Below are 18,158 nucleotides of genomic sequence, written 5' to 3'. Positions count from 1 at the left end.
ACTGATCTTTCTGCCATCTGCAAGCAGCAAAGAGCTGTGCTCTGTGTTAGAGTAGCAAATCTGAACCATCTGAATGGCCAGGTTAATCCCAAGACACAGGCTTATCTCAGAAATGGCCAGTGTTTAGTTATCTGAGTATTCAAAGCGTGTTTATGAAGCTGATTTGTCCTCACCATCGTTAAGCATCAGTTTGGTTGAGCTGCCAAGCCTCTTTGCCTGGGTTTTTCATCTACTGGATAGACAATGACATTTACTTTGCTCATAGTGCAGCTATGTTTGCTGGGATGTTGATGCCAGCAAAGTGCTGAGAAGAACTTCTCCTGCAGTCAGAAAGCACCAATGCTTGAGCCTGCTCGCTCACAGCCTTCCTGTACACAGAAATTGCTCCTGGCAGCGCTATGGCCAACATCTGAGACCCTGCCACCAGCCAGGCACTGCCTCCATCAACTCCAAGCCACTGACACCGGGAAGGGGCAGGGCCCAGCTGCTGGCACAGTGTGAAGAGGCCACAGGGAGGGCAGCAGGGGGCAGAGGACAGCATGCGGCCTGACAGCAGCCACTGTCTGGCCATCAGTCCTTGGGCACCATTTAACCACTTCTGAGCTGCAAAATAGAACATTGTGGTGAGACTGGAGGGACTTTCTCCTCTAAGCTGGGCCCCAGCTCCCAGCAGCAGTGTCTACCAGTCTCTTGCTAAATTTAAGAGCTATCCTGGCAGCCCATACATTTAGCCACAGGCAAACAAATTGTGCTGCTGCTGAATGAGAGAGCACACGTGTTCCACCACTGAACTTGGGGAACATGTACAAGATGATAAAATACCCCTCAAAAGGGAGGGCACAGACAGCTGGGGCCAGATTAGGATCTGTACCAGTCTCTTTTGGTACTGAAGGACTCTACGTGCTGCCTCTTACCCACGAGGACCACTGTGGCCTCCGCATCTTCAGGGATCTTCTCCATCAGCTTCAGGTATTTACGGTGGCCCTCAGAGTTGTGGAGATGTGGGGTTTTCTGCCAGGGAAAAACACCAGCAAGTCAACAAGAAGTCCCCACACCTTTGTCTCCCTACACAGCCTCACACCCCACTGGCTTATCTGCAGCTGGGCTTGCTTCAGCTGCACATGAGACACCTTTCCTCCCAGGCAAGGCACCCTCATGGCAAAGGCCACCCTGCAAGTGCCAGGGCTGTTGCTGCCACTGCGTGTTCAAGAAGACATCTGCACACAGTACAAGACTAAAATTAGGTCCTGAAATCATAGTGCAGTGACCTGATTTCAAGCGCTCCCAGTGATCCAGGGTAGCTCAGCCTTTGCACAAGTACAAGATCCTCCATGAACAGGCCCAGAGGTGGGCACCAAGAGCTGCCACCAGCCAACAGCTGTCCCCAGAGTGTGGAAAAAGAAGGAGTAAATCTCCCCATGTCACTCTCACCTCCTTGCACTCGGTCTCATTGGCCTTGGGGTCCGCCAGCTCAATGCGCTCCTCCCCCATGAGGGGCACGCAAGTGTCAGTGGCGTGGTTGTGGTGGTGGTTCCCCACGATGGAGTTCATGCTGGAGCTGGAGTGGTTCCTTGGGAAGAAGCCCTCTTTCTCATCATTCGGGTGGCTGAAGGGGAGAGTGGTGGCCATGAGGGGACTCACCTCCCTTGCTACCTGGGGCTCACAGAGAACCTCTGAGCCCTGGCAGCCCTCAGCTACGTGCCACCCACCTGTGCTTCAGCAGCAAGGCTCGCAGCACATTGGCTCGGTCTTCTGCTCTGATCTGGTCAGAGATGATCATGGTCTCTACCATGAGGTGAGCGATGCCAGGCAGCGTGGTCTGCTCCAGGTCAAGCAGGACAGCACCTGCCAGCAGAAGGGGAAGAGTGCTGCTCCTAGTATGCAATGCTCCCTACCACGTTACACTCAGAACATACAGGAGCCAGGCTTTGGTCGGGGTACTGATTCCCCCTGTTGAGAAATGATCTAAGTTCAGGTGTCCCGTGTCCTCTGTGTAAACTCTTGTCCCAGGAGAATCCAAAAGCTCCAAGATGCACTGGTAGCTCTGCTATCTCCCTCTCATTTCGGTCTCCCATTTTGACCAAACTTGCCTTTTTACACCAAAGATGAGTCCAAGACCTGCTGGCCCAGGCACAGCAGGGTGTTGCAGCTGCCATGGGAGTAGCAAAGCAGAGCAAGGAACCAACACAGGCATCCTTGGGCTAATGCAAACCCTGGCAAACAGGCTGCAGGATGGTTTATCTCCACAGAGACTGCTGGCCTGTCTCCAGTGAAGGGACAAATGGTGACAGAAGCTGTCTAGCCAAATCTGGCCCAGAGCCAGGCACAAACCCAGGCCTGCAGTTCCTGACTCACCATGGGCGATTGTCTTCCTGAGCTCCAACAGGCTGCGGAAGGACAGTGAAGCCACGTGAGGTTTCCCCCACCTTGATGTGTCCTCCTCTACATCCTCCTCAAACTTGATCCAGCGGGCCGTTTCCCTCCAGTGCATCTCCTGGTTCTTATCCACCACCAGCTCATTCAGCTCCACAAACACCTGGTGTGAATTACAGTGAGGATGTGAGACTTCACCTGATGCATACAGCTGTATCAGCAACATGTGGAAAACCTCAAGTTTGTCCTCAAGGTGTTGCTTGGTCTAAAGTGCCCCTTAAGCAAGCTTGCTTTAGTTAACCAGGGCTTTAGTGAGCAAAAGCAGCCAGGACAAATAGCACCAGCAGCACAGCAGGAGCTGCCACCAGCACATGGAGCATCAGAAAGCTCCAAGTCAGATGGTGTGGGCAGAGGAGAGGGAACAATGCAATGCTGCATCTCTTTCCATCAAACTGTGACAATTTTGTCCTCTGCCAGTTTCTTAGTTTCCCCTAAAAGTTCCCACACTTACCAGCAGGTTATTGTGTTGCCAATTTCCACAACATCACTAACACTTCTATGATTTTTTAAGGTCTTTCCTAAAGTCAAAGCTTTGTGACTTCAGAGCAACCTCTGCTTTTACAGAAAACGGTGTATTTTCAGTCCTCATGATAGCAGATAAGCGCTGGAAATGTTACCCGCAAGGTCATGTAAATAATTAATTATATTGAAACCACATTTATCACTTTGTAAAGTGCCGGTTTCTAGTCCTGATTTATGCCTTCTGAGCAAGTGTGGGAGGACAGCACATGGATACCTCATGGGGCTTTCTATCCAACTTCTTCTTCTTCTTCTTTTTCTTGACAGATGGAGTTGATGCTAATTTTTTGCTTGTCCTGGTGATCTGACTCCGAGATGGTTTTTTCATCAGATGCCTCCTCACACCAGGGTTATCTTCAAAACGGTGGCCTGAAGACATGGGAAAGGAAAAAAGACCACCAGTTTATCTAGTGAAAACACACTGTCTGGCAGGGAAACACAGTCAAGCCCACCCTTCTCTCATTAGCTTATGCTAGCAAAGCCCTGGCAGCTGTAGCACTCACCATCACCTTCCAGACTTTTGAAGATCCTTCCTGCCTCATCTGCCTACTTTCAGCTCTTCCAGACATCTGTGAGCTAATTCCTTCAAGAAGAAGGCTTCCTCCCAGACTGGGCATACACTAGAGCATCATTGCAAAAGCTTTTATTCATGGTACCCGAACAAGTGGGGCACAAACTCCCTCAATGACAAGCAACACAAAGCCTTGTCTGCACAGCTCTGCACCCAGGCAGCATAGGTAGGCACCTGGCTCATTTCTCTCACTGGAGGAGGTGTGGTGCTCAGCAAGCATCAAGGGCAGTGAAGGGGAAGGATATTTAGCTGCTGGTCTGGGAGACAATGTGGAATTATCAATGACTTTTATTTAATTGTGCGTTGAGGCTGGAGGATAACAGTGCAGACAGGGTTGGCACAGAGGCTGGGCACTGAGCTCCAGCTCCCCTTCTTTCCAGATGATCCACAGTGCTGCTGGAACTGCTCAGAAGGGTGGTGTTACGGAGTTAGGCTGGCCGAACCAAAGCCTCCTCAAGTCTCCAGAGAGGCTGTTAAGGCTGCATTCCAGAGCTACCAGTGCCGTTGTTTAACCAGAATTGACCAAAGCCTGGCCACAACCCCGCCAGCCACTTTTGCAATGCCAGGAAAACAGCACTTGGAAAACAGCATGTCATGGAGAGTAGTTTCCTTGGACACTACTTGGAGACAACATGCGTATCTTCCTCAGCACAGACAGCCCAGGGGGATGGGGAAAGCCTCAGAGCCCAGCCCCAGAATGGGCAGGCTCCCCCAGGCAGATCACGGATCTGGGGGCTTTGCTCAGCTTCCATTCATGAAGGCTTGTTGACCCTGCTTGTAAGGCAAAGACTTTGAGAGACCAAGGGCAAGACTCTGTTCCTTGACTCCATTCCAAAACTCCCTTGGCTGGGATGAATGTCCAGTCTCCACGTACCTTTCTGCACTTAGCTTCAAGAAATGCAGCTCTCAGGGCAAAAAGCACTGGGTTTGAAAAACCAAGTGGTCTCTTTGATACGGCAGGAAAATGTCCATGAATCTCTGGCACAGAAAAACACAGCAACATCTGGCCAGGCATACCATGGCCTTGCTTCTTGGAAATCTGGGTCGCCAAATTAAATATAAAATGAATCAATATTGAGCCTCAGGGCATTTTCCCCCATTGGCTGCCCTGCTGACACACGTCCTGCTGACGGATGGACTCCTCCCCACTCCACTTACTGCCCCGCAATGTCGATAGGAGCCAAAAACCACCCAGCACTGCAGATCTTTCAGGCAGCCGGGAACGTACGGGGCTTCCTCAGGCTTCTGCGTGGATTTGTCAGCTCCTGTGCACATGGAAACCACTTGATTGCACTCAGGTTGGGTTTGTACATAAAACAAACAGCCCACCAGGCAGATGATATTGGTTTCTGACACTTTTGCTCCAATCCCTGCAGCGTCTGATTCTCACATGTACCCTGGGACTCATCTCACCACATCCCTGGAAGACCAGGGCCAGAGGACACTCTGCCCAGCAAGATAAGAGTGCTTGCCCACAGCACAGCAAGCCTGCCCCATGGCAATGACAACCTGCTACAGAGTGCTCTTCAGTAACAGCCCTAGAAAGCACACAGAGGCATTCAGTCTCAATGGCTGGAGCACTAAATGAAAGGAGCCAAACTTCCTGACAGCATCTCCAGTGACTCCTCCAGTTGCTGCCAGGGACAGGAGCCAGCAAGCCAGTGAAGGCACACCTCCAGAGCCCCACAGAAACCTAGGGAGCGATCCACTTTGCCTCTCATCATCAGCAGTGCTTGTGGCCACTGAGATGCCAGCTGGGGAATACAATTCACAGGAGCAGGACGGACACATGGGCTAATTTAGGAAGACGCCACTGGCTTTGGGAGTCCCATGCAGAGCCCAGCTGAGGTGCTCCAGGCTGTTCACAGATTACCTTTCTGTGTCCCGTCAGATTGGTGCTTCCTCCAAATAAAAGGGTCTGGGGTCTGGCCTGTCTAGGGTCCTTACTCAGGACAGGATCTTGGACTGAGACCAAAGAATGATGTGCCCAAGGCACAACTCTATCATCCTTCCTTGAAGAAAAAACTCCCTAGGGTGTGATGAAGCAACCAAAACCAGCTCTTGCTGTACCTTCTCTCCAGTGCTTCCCAGGAGCAGAGCAGGAGATAGCGACAATGCTTGAGGACAGAGAGTGATTCCTATGGTGGCTCCACTACCACAAACTGGTATGTCACCCTCCCACAGAGCATCTCCTACAGTCTCCTCCACAAGATCTTCCTGCCACATTAACTTCCACAATTAGATTTCTAGGGATGACAAAGTCTCTTTTCCACCAGCTGAAATCTCAAGATGACCAATATGACTTTGCACTGGTTAAAGTCATCCCCTGGGTTGCCTGTGCAAGGTAGTGCAACTCAGCCAGCAATCACCTTCAATTCCTGTGTTGGCTCCTGTTTCCCTCCTTGCACTTACCTCTGTCCACAAGCAGGAAGCCCAGAAAGAGGCATCAGAGTATTTATAACAGTACTACAGAACTCCTTGCTATCCCAGTATTACAGGGATGGTCCATATTTCCCATGTACCCCAATGGTTAAGTTACAGCAAGAAAAAAGAGACTGAAGCCTCATCTCCTGGAATAATTAAAATTAGACTAACCAAAATGCTCATCAACACACAATAAGTCACAACAGTTTTCTGGCTTCTGGAAAAAGCTACTGCCCTGCCCTGCGCAGAGCCCAAGTCTCTCCTGGCTGGTGCTGAGTTCAATGTGACAGGGACAGCTGGTCCCCCAGCTCATCCCTGCTGCCATGCAGGCATCCCAGCGCAGAGCTCCCCATGCTCCAAACATTAACAGGAGTGTGAGGGGACCTGCTCAGGTTCAACAAGGACTCTGCTCTGCTCAAAAGCTCTTAAACTCCTCCTGGATCTGAGTTGGCCCTGTAAGAGGTACTGCCATAGAGTAAATAGATGAGAAAGCAGCACTGGCTGGTTGTGAGTTGGCTCTGCACAGAAATGACTTTGATGTTGCTGCCTCCACCATCTCTCTCTGCAGGATTAATCCAGTGTGGAGTCATTGTGCAGAAATAATTAAGACTGTACAGAGCATCCTATTTCAAGCACTTGCTTGAAGCAATCTTAGCACCTTAGCTGTGGCAATCAATTACTGTGTTAACTGCTACCAAGCCAAATTTCCCCATTTTATAAGTAATGCACATCACACCTTGCAGAAGTGATCTGCCCCTTTTACCTCCCCAAGAACAGCTATCGCTCCCCTGGGTCAGCCTGGGGCAATGTCTCACACTTCTAATGTATGGTTTGCTCAGCTCAGGACAGCTGATGGACCCAATTTGCTCCAGGTTTCTATTTTGAACTTTGCTGCTATTATACCGTCTATCAATTTACAGTAACAAGTAGCAGACCCAGCCAGAAGCAAACTTCCACCTGTTGTTGCTGCAGAAGCACATAGGCAGACATTCTTCCCCAAAGGCTTGTGAAGATGGGCCAGATGAGACAGAGAACACAGTGCTGGGACTGGGAGGCAGGGGAAGTTGTGTTCTGTGTGAGAGCACACACAGAGGTTGTGGCAGAGCTAGAAGCTGAAACCAAGTCATGTCAGGTCCGTGTTGCAAGCACTCTGCCTCTGCTCCAGCGTGCAAGGCCGGTAAGTGGGCTGACTCTGGGGTCACATCACCATCCTGCCTATGCTCCTAAAATCCCTGGAAAAATTAATGCACGATCCAGATGAGGCCATTTGTGTCTGCCAGAGCTATGGCTATGAGCGCTGTCGCTGCCGAGGTGACAGACTTTTGACTGAGAGGTGCTACCACCTGCTGAGGAACAGCCACCTGCACGAGCTGGGAGCAGAGCTCTGGGTTCTGTGCAGTTCCTGGCTCCACGGTCCAGCTCCCCACGAGGGCTGTGCGGGTATGGAAACGCAAACAGAGAACACAAAGACGTTCTTCGCTCTCGGGATTCCTGTTCTCTCCTTCCCTGCTATTCCTGCTCTCTCTTCTGTTCTCGTTTCTGCCTTCCAGGCGCCCCAGCCAGCCTGCCATTAGCTACTTTCACAGCCACTCTCATGCTAGCAGACGCAGCAACCAGGTTATTTTTCCCTCTGGTCATTAGGCTACGGTGCGGAGCCGAGAACCTGATACCCACCTCTGCTGTCGGATCCACAGCTCGGCTTGAATTCCAGCAAACAGAGCAGCAGCACACTGTCACCTTGTGCCACAGATAGAAGGGGAAATGTCTCTATCCTTATACACACCCTGGAGAAGCTGTTTTTTCTCTGGCCACAGCATGGGCCACATCCTGATAAGCACAAACAGCAAGATGCAGCTGCCCTAGAGCTGCTCAAGCGAGACACATGCAGTGAAGCACCTCAGCACTAAGACACAGACCTATACAAAGACCTTGTACAGGCACACAGACACCACGCAGCTCCCCCGGTGTCCCCAGGCACACGGTGGGGCAGATCGTACTTCCTCTAAACCAGGAGACCAACCTACCACAGAGAGGGTGCACACAGCAAACACAGGGAGGGGCATACGCACTTCAGATGAGGGCTCTGATCTACAGCTGCAACTGTGGGGTCACTGCTCTGGTACTTACAGGTGGGCTCCCCGCCTGGATAGCCCAGATGGTTTCTGATGGCCTCCCATAAATCATAGTCTTCGAAATTGAAGGCAAATTCATCAAAGTCTTCGTAGCCGAGTGAGTTGCGAATACAAGTGCTTATAGCTACTTCCGGGCTGCCACCCCCTTCTGAGTGCTTTGCTGCCTCCTCTCTCTCTTGAAGGGCTGTCATTTTGTCCTTGTGAAGGTCAGGGGTCAGGCGCCATGAGTCATTTGCCTTCAGAGGAGGGGCTGCAGTAGCCAAGCTGACGTGTTGAAAAGAAACTGTCTCCTGGGGGGGCTTCAGCGCAGCCCCAGGGCCAGCCCCAGTGCTTCACTCCCTTCCTCACAGGGCATGAAGAGGCTTGGCTGATGAGGTCCCAGGAAGGCTGGGTCCACGCAGGGATGCTTCGTGGGGGGCTGCCCCACCAGCTCCTCAGGAGTAGGGTCCTGGCTCTGCTGTGGGCTCTCGTGCCAGATACCCAGAAATGCGGTGCCCGCGGCCCGGAGACAGCTGGGCTGTGTGTGCAGCACCGCTTCTCTCCCTCACTCCCCTCTTGTCTCCCTCCCTCTCCAGCCTGCAGAGCAACCTATTGAATTCTCCATGTCCTGGGGCCCGGAGCGTGCATTTCCATGACGTCTCCTCTGTCTGCCCTCCCGGCGCACACAGGGGCAGTCCCCCTCCGAGGCAGTCCAGAGAGGCTGGCAGAGCAGAGGAGAGGGGAGGCTCCTCACCTCAGGTTTTCTGTGATGCCAGAGCTGCCGTGTCGCACAGAGGGCTGATCACTGGGAAAGTGTGTCAGGAGAGGAGAAAGCTGGGTCCCAGGGAAATGCAGGGAGCCTTGAACTGAAGAGGGCAGTGGGGAGGGTGGAGGAGCAAGAATCCATGGGGTGGGTGAGTGGGTGGGTGTGAGTAGAGGTGCTGGAAACATGGGGACCAGCACCGCAGACATTGAGAAGCTGACAGAGAGGAGACAGGGCTGGAAAAGCCAGGGGCTGGGGGACAGGGAGGTGAGGACCAGGTCCTGCAGCCAGCTGAAAACCATGCCTGGAGCTGCCAGGGAAGAGAGCAAAGCAGGGAGAAACAAGGAGCACACACACTAGTAAAGCAGGTAGTGTTGCAAAGCCTCACTTTTCATGCCATCCAAGTCAGCGGATGCCAGCATCTGGGCCTCAGCCTCATCCGTGGGGACGCGCTGGTAGGCTGCGCTCTCCAGCGTGGTCATGCTGCCGATGCACATCCTCTCCTTCAGGTCATAAGTGACCCGCTGTCCGCTCGCCACCTGGCCCCAGGGCTTGTGCTTCTCCCACCCTCGAGGCAGACGTTCCCGAGGCCCAGGGAGGCTGTAGGAACCAAAGAGACTGATGGTAGCAAACAGGGTGAGTGAGGATGGGCATTGGTCCTTTAGGGGCTGAGGTCCCCCAGTCCAGCCTGAGAGAAGCAGAGCCAGGAGTCACCAACCCTAAAACCTAAAGGTTGCCCCTTTAGCTCCTCCTGTCCCCCACTGCAGAGTGGAATCAGTTTGTGGTCAGTGCTTGTGACCCACCTCTGAGTCAGTGGCCTCACGGTTCCCTGGGGCTTCCCAGCCTGTAGGTCAGCACAAGTTAGCTGAGAGGATGGATACTCCAGGCATGCAGCCCATTGCCCCCAAACCCACAGCCTGGGATCTCACAAACCCAAGCAGGTTGCAGGAGTCCCAGGTGGTGATTGTCCCATCGTGGAGCAGCCACGTTTCTCACAGCGCAGGCCCCATGCGCCCTCTGTCTCAACACCCAAGTTTAGGCTGGGCACCATCAATAACCCTGGGGATAGTCTGTGCAGAGACTCCAAGCCAGGGAGAGTGGCTGCAGCCTGGCACTGCTCTCCTACCTGTGGAGGGAGGCAGGGCCTTTGTCCTGCAGCAGGTCAGCAAAGCGTGGCACAGGGGAAAGAATGCCACACTCCTCCTCCACGTGGAACTCCGCCGGGGCTGGAGCACTGCCAGACTCCTCCTCATCGCTGCCGATGGTGAACTGCAGAGATGACAGTCCTGACAGCAAGAGCCAGGGCAGGCAGCCTTCGCCCCAGAGCCCAGCATGCAGATCCTCTCCATGTCCCCACTTCCTAAAGCAGGCCACACCAACCTCCCCCAAGAGCCCCATACCCTGGGACAGCCATATCGAGCCCCTCATCCTACTCACCCTAAGAACAGACACATTGATCTTCCCTTATGGGATTTTGGGAAATGGTCATGCACACCCTTCCCCAGAATTCACCCCAAGCAATGGCTGATCTATCATTATCCTCCAGCACCCATCTCTGCGAGGCAGGACAAAATCCACTCTACCCACAATATTGCACAGCTACAACCTCTTGTACCTGAGCAGCACACTCCCTGGACGATGCCCTCTGACACCTTTGCTCCACCTCCCCCCAGCCTCCGAGCCCATCCAAGTAGGGATGCCCTAGCCTTGCCTTTGGTTTGCTTGGGGGCTCCAGCTTAGGGGATGTGTCCTTCCCTCGAGCTTCACTCTCAGATTCTGCAGAGACCTCTTTCTGCTGGGCCTCCTCTGTCTCAGATTCTCCTTCTTCCTCTTCTTCTTCTTCCTCTTCTTCCTCCTCTTCTCCCCCCTCTTCTCCCCCCTCCTCGTCCTCTTCTTGGATGGTGGGGGTCACCTCCGAGGGGGGTACCGAAGTTTTCTTCTTTTTCCTCCTCCTTTTTTTCCTCCTGCTGGTGCGGGGAGGCCTCTTTTGGAACTTGTGGGCAGAAGGAAGGTGAGTGGAAAGGGGATGATGGATGTGGTGCGAGCTTTGGCGGTGGACTGAGAGAGAAATAGAGAGTCAGGGGCAGGAAGAGGCTGGGAGGAACCTGCCAGGCGCCCCTCCAGGAAACAGTATGGTCTGAAGATCAAGGGCCAGGAAGGGCAAGGAGAGCCACCAGCCCACAGGGACACAGCAAAGCTCTTTCAGCGATGAGACAGGCTGTGTCCAGCCTGGGGTGCCTGGGGAGGCAGCCCCTGTGCAGTGCCAAACCACCCCAACACAGCTCCACAGCCCCGGGGAAGGCAGGACCCCTCTACCAGTGTTGTCAAAAGCCATTTGCATGGCTTTGCAGAGCTCAGGTGTCCTGCCAGAGGCATCATCCTCTTCCTAAACACAGGGAAATGTTTCTCACATTCTCAAACAAGCATGATTTGGGCCTTTTACAAACATGCTAGGGGCATGGCTAGTGGTCAGGCATATGGCCTAGTGGTGGACTTAATGTCAGGTTTATGGCTAGACTCAATCTTAAAGGTCTTTTCCAACCTAAATGGTTCTATGATTCTATAATTCCTGCATAGTGTTCTTTGAGTTAAATAGATGTGCCTTATTTATCCCCCAGGCTTTGATAGAAAGTCCTTCCTACATACCCACAGGAACCACAGACCAAGCCTTTTAGTGCAGATGCAACATAAGTCTGCATCCTTGGTACTGTGAGGGCTTGTGACTACCAGCCTCTGACAGGCAGGTTCAATTAGAAGGCTGTCTTTTAAAAACCAGGGTAAAAAACAGGGCAGAAGGACTTTTCTTTAAACTAATCTACAAAGAGAAATTCATACAGGCTTGACCTAGGTGTCATGGGAATTACAGAGTGAGAAGAAATTAATGGCATTTCTGAGCCTTCACTCAAAAACAACGATAATGCACCAGACAGGGAACAGAGTATGCTCAGCATCTCTCTGTGAGAGGAAAGCCATTTCTGCCAGATCTATCTGCAGGCACAAAGCCTTCCATAGCCAGTCTGCAGGATGCACAGACCCTGGGGCTGCACCCGGAGCAGCTGAAACCACGGGGGCACCAGACACTTTGCAAGGGGGATTGGCTCAGCAGCTCTTCCTGAGGAATTGTTTCCAGTCTGTTTTGATTTGGTTCCTTCCCAGCTTTCCTGTGACATGGCAGCAAAATCTGTTTATAGTGAAAACTACCTTCAAAGGACGTTTTCAATGGAAGCTGTAACCTTCTCCCTGGGAGCGCCAGGCAGGTTCATTGTTCTACTGTCATGTTTCCTTTCCTTTGGTTTCTCAAGTCTTTTCTCCCTTGTTTCCCCCCTTGGGAACTGCAGGGATATTTCACACACCCTACTGGTTCAGCAGGATTAAGGAGATAGGGAATGGTCAGACATTTGCAAATTGGAAAGAGTTTGGGCTCTTTATAAACACTTTTTCCTCCAAAGTGTTCTTTCCTTTGACTTAACTAGATGCAACCTATTTCACCCACAGGTTTTGGCACTCTACATGCCATGGGTAAGTCAGGCATAAATTTCTAATGCAAGAAGCAAGGAAGGCCCCAACTGTACACAGGCTGCTGTTTCTACAGAAAAAGCTGCTGGTGAGGACAGAGCCCAACTCTCCTTCCTGGCTTGCTCATACCAGCCCAAGACAAAAAATGTTTAACATTTTGGTCCAGGAGGAAACCAAAGCCTTGGGCTGCAGGGTAGTGTAGCAATGGTAAGCAGCTGATCTGGCACAGAAACAGAGAGCACTGCTTTTCACCCCTGCACTCAGCCCTCCTCTGTCAACTGATCACACTTCCAATAGGTGTCCTGGAGGTGGGAAAAACATACCTCTCCCAAACACAAAAGGCTTCATGCCTTCCTCTTCTTCCTCTCTGTCCTCCTGCAACTCCTGTGTGCTGAGCCCCTGCCCTCCTTCCCTGCTCCCTCCCTTGCACTTGCACTGCCTGTATGGAAAGTTATTGCCAAAACAGCGTCCTAGATATTTGACTACACTTCTCAGTGAACTTTGTACAACAGATATGAAAAAGTAATTTGGAAAGGGAGCCCAGAAGGAAGAGCCTAAATATTAGGAATTCCTGACTTTGAATAGGGCAGGAAACATTTCTAAACCCAGAGAGCATTCACTCTATGGGCTGCTATGTTATCTTTCAAAGTCTAATGACTGAACCAGATCTTCCAGCTTTATGAATACAAACTGCCTAAAACTCTTGATAACCAGGCTTGACATAGTCCTAGAGAACAGGGATACATCAGGAGCTCAGAGGAAAACAAGATTGATTCTGACAAAGACAACTGTCGTACTAAGAAAGAAAAAGAAAGAAAAAAGCCCCAAACAGTACAAATTCCTTGATAAATTTTCAAAGCAGCTTCTGCCATGCATGCTCAAGCAGATGGTCGTGTCCTCCAAGCCAGCCCACACACCTGTGCACACAGACAGAGCTGCTGAGCAGGTAAGTCCTACGGCCACAGGACAGGTATTCAACCCACAGCAAAGCCATCAGCATCTTGCAGCCACGTGCGCCAGTGACTGTGTGCTCAGGTGGAAAGTGCTACTCGAATGGAGCCTCCATGGAGAAATGACACAAGCAGAAAGTGGTAGCTGGGGTGCACTACAGTAATGGACTTTTACCAGCAAACTTTTACAGCAGCCATTGGAAACAAGTGGCCAAGCAGAAAACTGCCTGGTGATGTACTTGGAACATAATGTTCTCAAGGGTGTATCCCATCAAAGCTAAGCTGGAAAACAAGCAGTATCTGGCTGTGGAGAGCCAGAGAGTGGGAAGCTCTCACAACCATTGCTGCCACACAAGCACGCTGCTGGACAGAGGCCTCTTCTTCCTGCCCTTCACTGCTGTTACTACAAGCTAACAAGACAATGGCTTATGGCCATTCTTGCAGGCACACCCTCATTTTGGAGCCAAAGTGAGCTTGGGCAGACTGGTTGCCTTCATCATGGGAGGGCAGTTAGAGGAATAAATATGCTGATCAGAGGAGCTGAGGTGAGATAGCTACAGCATTTTAAATTCATGCCCCATGTTTATTTTGCAGTCCTTTCTCTGAGCAGATAGGCCTGATGGTTTCATGGTTGATATTTAGAAATACGCAGGCATGTCTGACTGGAGCCATCTGCTTTTAGACTGAGGAGGACAGCCTGGCTTCTGGCCATATTTGGATGTTTCTTTGCAGCCATATGGAAGGAAAAAAGTTTTAAACTCAAATTTCAACACAGAGGAAGTGGCTGAAGTGTCACACCTGACACCAGGTGAGAAGTTGAGCAAACACCCAGGGCTGAGCTCTGCTGTCACATGGGCTAGGCAGTAGGGACAGGAAAAACAGGGGCCAGACTGGGCAGAGGCTGTGGGCACTGGTGCTAAACTGGATGTGTGTAGCACTTTGGAACCGCTTTGAAGGCAGGAAGGGAATAGCAGGCTAACATGAGCTGCAGGGTCCTGGCACAAGGGTGGAAGTGGGTATAACAGTTCAAACCTACATACATTCAAAATCTCTCTCATTGTAGCTGCGTCTTTGCTTCTCCAGATTGCTTGATGCTGACTTGCTTATCAGGTCCCCAAATCTCTCGATTGACAAAGTCTTATCCAAGTCCTCATCGTCCTCGGCACCAGGAGAGGCTTTCTCTGCACGATCTCTGCCCTGCACAGAAATCGCCAGACAAGAATCAAATGCTGCAGATGCCTATAGCCCTCTGGATCCACCTGCCTTGCAAAGGGAGATGGGCTTGCTGAGGAGCAGCAGACTCCACATGACGGGGCTGGAGCACAGTTTCTCACTCAGAGGCACAGCTCTGCTCAAAACCAAGAGCCAGAAGAGAGCTGCAAGCCTCCAAGCCACACTCTGCAGAGATACCTGAGCGGTCCTCCACACCTCCCTTGAGCAATAGGAATCAAGGGACTATGTCAGTGCCCATCTTTCCTACTAGAGATGTGTAGGTTTTGTTTTGAGGTGCTCTCCTCACATCTAACTGCCGCCCTCTGGCCTTCCCTTTGCCCAGTCTGGTGAGCTGTCCTTGGATCCGTGACCACCCTTTGCCTTCCCACCTTCCCTCCACACTCCTTGGCATGCTTTCTTCAGCCTTTTCTGCCTGGTTTCCTCCTGTTTCAGGCTATGGGTGCTTCTCTGCCTTTTGCTGGTGGAGACGCTCCGAGAAGAGCCTCACCAGGTGATTGCTGTCTTTTCTGCCTCCCAAACTGCTGCAGTTGGTAAATTTTTCCGTCAATATAGCTGAAATACCAGCTCAGAGCTGTTGTGGACTCCCGTGTTTCCATGGAAACAGGAGGAGGCCCAACTGTGACAAATCTGTCTGTGCTCGGCAGAAAGAGGGAGCAAAGCAGCTTTAGCCGAGCTGTGTGTCTCCTCGTATCCCCCAGCTGTTTGCAGCTGTTGCCTGGGAGCAGCTTTGCATCTGTGGGAGGTTGCTTCTCCTCTCACCTTGGCATGAGGTCCCGAGCTCAGCCTAAATAGAGAGAGCTTAACTGCAAGCTGCCCAGCTCCTCCTGCTGCTTGCCTACCTCACACAACAGCACGTGAAGGCACAGGGACTCCCCAGAGCAACCTCTGGCCTTTTCTGCACCAGCGTTTGCTGCCTGCACAGAGAATGGATGTGTGCTCATGAGCAGCCCTGGGGCACCCTTCACATGGACCTGTCCCCATCCCCAGTGAATGGAGACTGCGTCTCCCACTGCAGCAGGCTGCCAGAGTGCGGGTCCTGCACTCAGCCTGGCAGGAGCATGCTCCCCAGGGAAGAGACAGCCCCGCTGCTGCTGGATTCCCTGCTGCTCACCTGCTGCAGGTCGATGAAGACATCTCCTACGGGAGGGGACTCTCCAGCTGCCATTTTGGTTCAGGACCTAAGGGCCTGGGCAAAATATCAACCCTTCTCTTTCACCGGCAGGCACCCAGCAAACCTGGAGAGTGGCATAACCTGTGGAGAGAGGGCAGGACAAGGGAATGTCGTGGGGGACTGCTGGCCACTGCCCTCATCCCCCCTGGTTCCTAACCCAGACAGGTCACCTCACCAGCCCTTGGGGACACCCCCAGCATCACCGGGACAGGCCTGTCCCCTGGCACACTGCAGCCCAGCCTGTGCTGCTCTGTGCACCAGCTCCAATAGCTCAAGGGCAAGAGGAACTTTGTCCTCCTCCAAACCACCCACTGTATGGAGGGTGCAGGACACAATGGAGACAGTGGCTACACATACATAGCTCCTGCCACGTGTGTAAGGGAAGGAAAGGCTGTGCAAGGGAAGGAAAGGCTTCCTGCTCAGCCACCTCCCCATCAGCACATCTGTGCAAAGCCAGGGTGTAACTGACCACTGGGAAAGATAAAGCTGGAAACATCAGGTGCTGGGAGGGCATGCCAGAAGCAGGCAGCAGGGCAGTCCTGTGCCACCAAGCTTTATTGGGCAGACCCCCAAATGGCCAGAAGGAACCTCAGAGCGATCTTTGCAGGCCAGAGATATGGCACAAGGACAAACAGGTCAGCATTCAAACACCAAACACAAAACAATACATGTTATAGGGAAAGAGGCCAACCTTCAGACTTCAGATCTGGGCCCTGTCTGTACCATTGGGGCTGAGGGACACAGAAGACTATGCAGGCAGCTCGAGTGAGTGCTCTGCTCAATGTGCAACCACAAGTGAAGGTGGCAGTGAGGTGCCACGGTTGACAAGGAGTGGGATGGAGACTAACACAGAAACAGCTGTAGTCATACCATCTATAGCAAAAGGGCAGGCTGAGCTCAGAATGGGCTGCACCCCAGGAGGAATTGGCAATGGCACAGAGACTGCCACTGGGGAGATACTGACCTCCAAACGCTCATCTGAACTTATGCAGAGAAGGGGAGAAGACGTAAATACATGCACAGTGTTTTGGACATAGGGATAAGTAAAGTGTTCTCATCTCACAGCACAAGAAAAGGGACATTGGTTAAAACTACAAGGGTAGAATACAGATTCATTCCAAACTGGCAGTAGAAAACGATTTTTTCAGTGATGTCATCGAGGAGGAAAGAACTGCAAAGTCAGAGGATAGCTTGGCCATCTCTCTGGGTAACAAGTTGTCATATTTATGACAAAGAAAATTAAGAGAAGTCAAACCCATCTTTCAGAACAAGCTGTTCTCCAGACATGAAAGCTTTGGAAGAGGCATTACAGGTTATATCCTGGTGATGTGCTGAGGGGTTTCTTACTGTCTTATCTGAGGTACCCATTATGGGCCACTGTTCAAGACAGGCTACTGAAACACTAAAACAGATAGTCTAAAGGTGATACCACTAAGGCCACTTCATCATCCCTCTCCTATCTTTGAAGATCTGCAGAACATGCTACTACAGTCTCTGCTTACTCTGCCTACCTAAAGAGCTTATTCAAACCAAATATCCCAGGGCCACCTGTAAGGCAAGTTTTTGAGGAGCTAATCTGACCACTGATGAAGGATGGCCCTTTGGTCCATCCTCCTAATTATCAGGAACAAGGCAAAACTTAATGGAAGAAATCCCTCAAACACACCTCCTTGGACTCTTCAGGAATTGAATCCCTCAATGAGACCTGAACAGCTCAAGAGAAATATGCTGTCAAGGCAGATGCCTAAAAAGCAAATGCAGAGTCCAGGCCATAAGGAACAGGACAGAGAAGAAAGAAAATACCCAATGCACTATGTAAATCTTAAGCTCTAATCTTCAGCTTCACACACTGTTTTCCAAGAAAGATGGAACAAAACGGTTCTGAGAGAGAGAGCAGGAAAAAGGAGAAAGGTCTGGCTATCAAAGACTGAGCAAAGAGTGAGCTGCTTTTTAGCAGGACACAAAACAGAGAAAAGGGTAATACATGGCTTTTATTTCCTTTTGCATTTAACTCAAGTGGAGAGTATGACTCCATGGAAGCAAACAGCACCACATTTGAAACTGAAGACAGGGAACATTTTATTCCAGTGGGAAGAGATGGTGGGGGAACCTGGCTCAGCAGTCCTGCAGAGCCACAGCATCATAACTCTTAAAGAAAAGATTGGGTATTTGTAAGGAACATAACATCCACAGCTACAGACTGCTTGCAAGAACATGTTGCTAGCTCTGCTATTTCAGGGAACAAAATGATGACAGGGCTTTGGACGGCAGCTTTTAGAATCCCTAAATACCAGCAAAATGGTAAAAGTAATCTAACAAAAAAACCCCACTGCTGCTCAGCTCCACCTCTGTGCCACTCGTGCCTTGTGGGGCCTCCAAAGGAAATTGCAGACTATCAGCAATATTGTGAAACAATGAGCTTTGTTTCAGGTCAAGCTCAGGTTTGTCTGGAGCTAGGCAGAAGTTC

The 18,158-nt window shown here is 51.4% G+C and overlaps 1 protein-coding gene across 1 annotated transcript in view; it reads right to left on the bottom strand.

Moving 5' to 3' along the window:
* Window positions 1–18,158, bottom strand: part of SLC4A3 (solute carrier family 4 member 3) — a 33,709-nt gene that overhangs the window by 12,775 nt on the left and 2,776 nt on the right. Inside the window, exons 2-11 of the mRNA XM_062004693.1 lie at window positions 15,632–15,772; window positions 14,328–14,484; window positions 10,533–10,879; window positions 9,948–10,090; window positions 9,210–9,421; window positions 3,170–3,321; window positions 2,356–2,536; window positions 1,710–1,845; window positions 1,432–1,606; window positions 915–1,011 (exon numbers count right to left, since the gene is read on the bottom strand). Coding sequence (XP_061860677.1) covers window positions 915–1,011; window positions 1,432–1,606; window positions 1,710–1,845; window positions 2,356–2,536; window positions 3,170–3,321; window positions 9,210–9,421; window positions 9,948–10,090; window positions 10,533–10,879; window positions 14,328–14,484; window positions 15,632–15,685 — 1,654 coding nt within the window. The 5' untranslated portion in view covers window positions 15,686–15,772. The remainder of the gene's footprint in view (window positions 1–914; window positions 1,012–1,431; window positions 1,607–1,709; window positions 1,846–2,355; window positions 2,537–3,169; window positions 3,322–9,209; window positions 9,422–9,947; window positions 10,091–10,532; window positions 10,880–14,327; window positions 14,485–15,631; window positions 15,773–18,158) is intronic.

Source organism: Colius striatus, chromosome 11 (assembly GCF_028858725.1).
Source record: "Colius striatus isolate bColStr4 chromosome 11, bColStr4.1.hap1, whole genome shotgun sequence".
In the NCBI taxonomy this organism is placed as follows: Eukaryota; Metazoa; Chordata; class Aves; order Coliiformes; family Coliidae; genus Colius; species Colius striatus.
The sequence above is the reverse complement of the archived record's forward strand: the minus strand, read 5'-3'. Positions and strand labels throughout refer to the sequence as shown.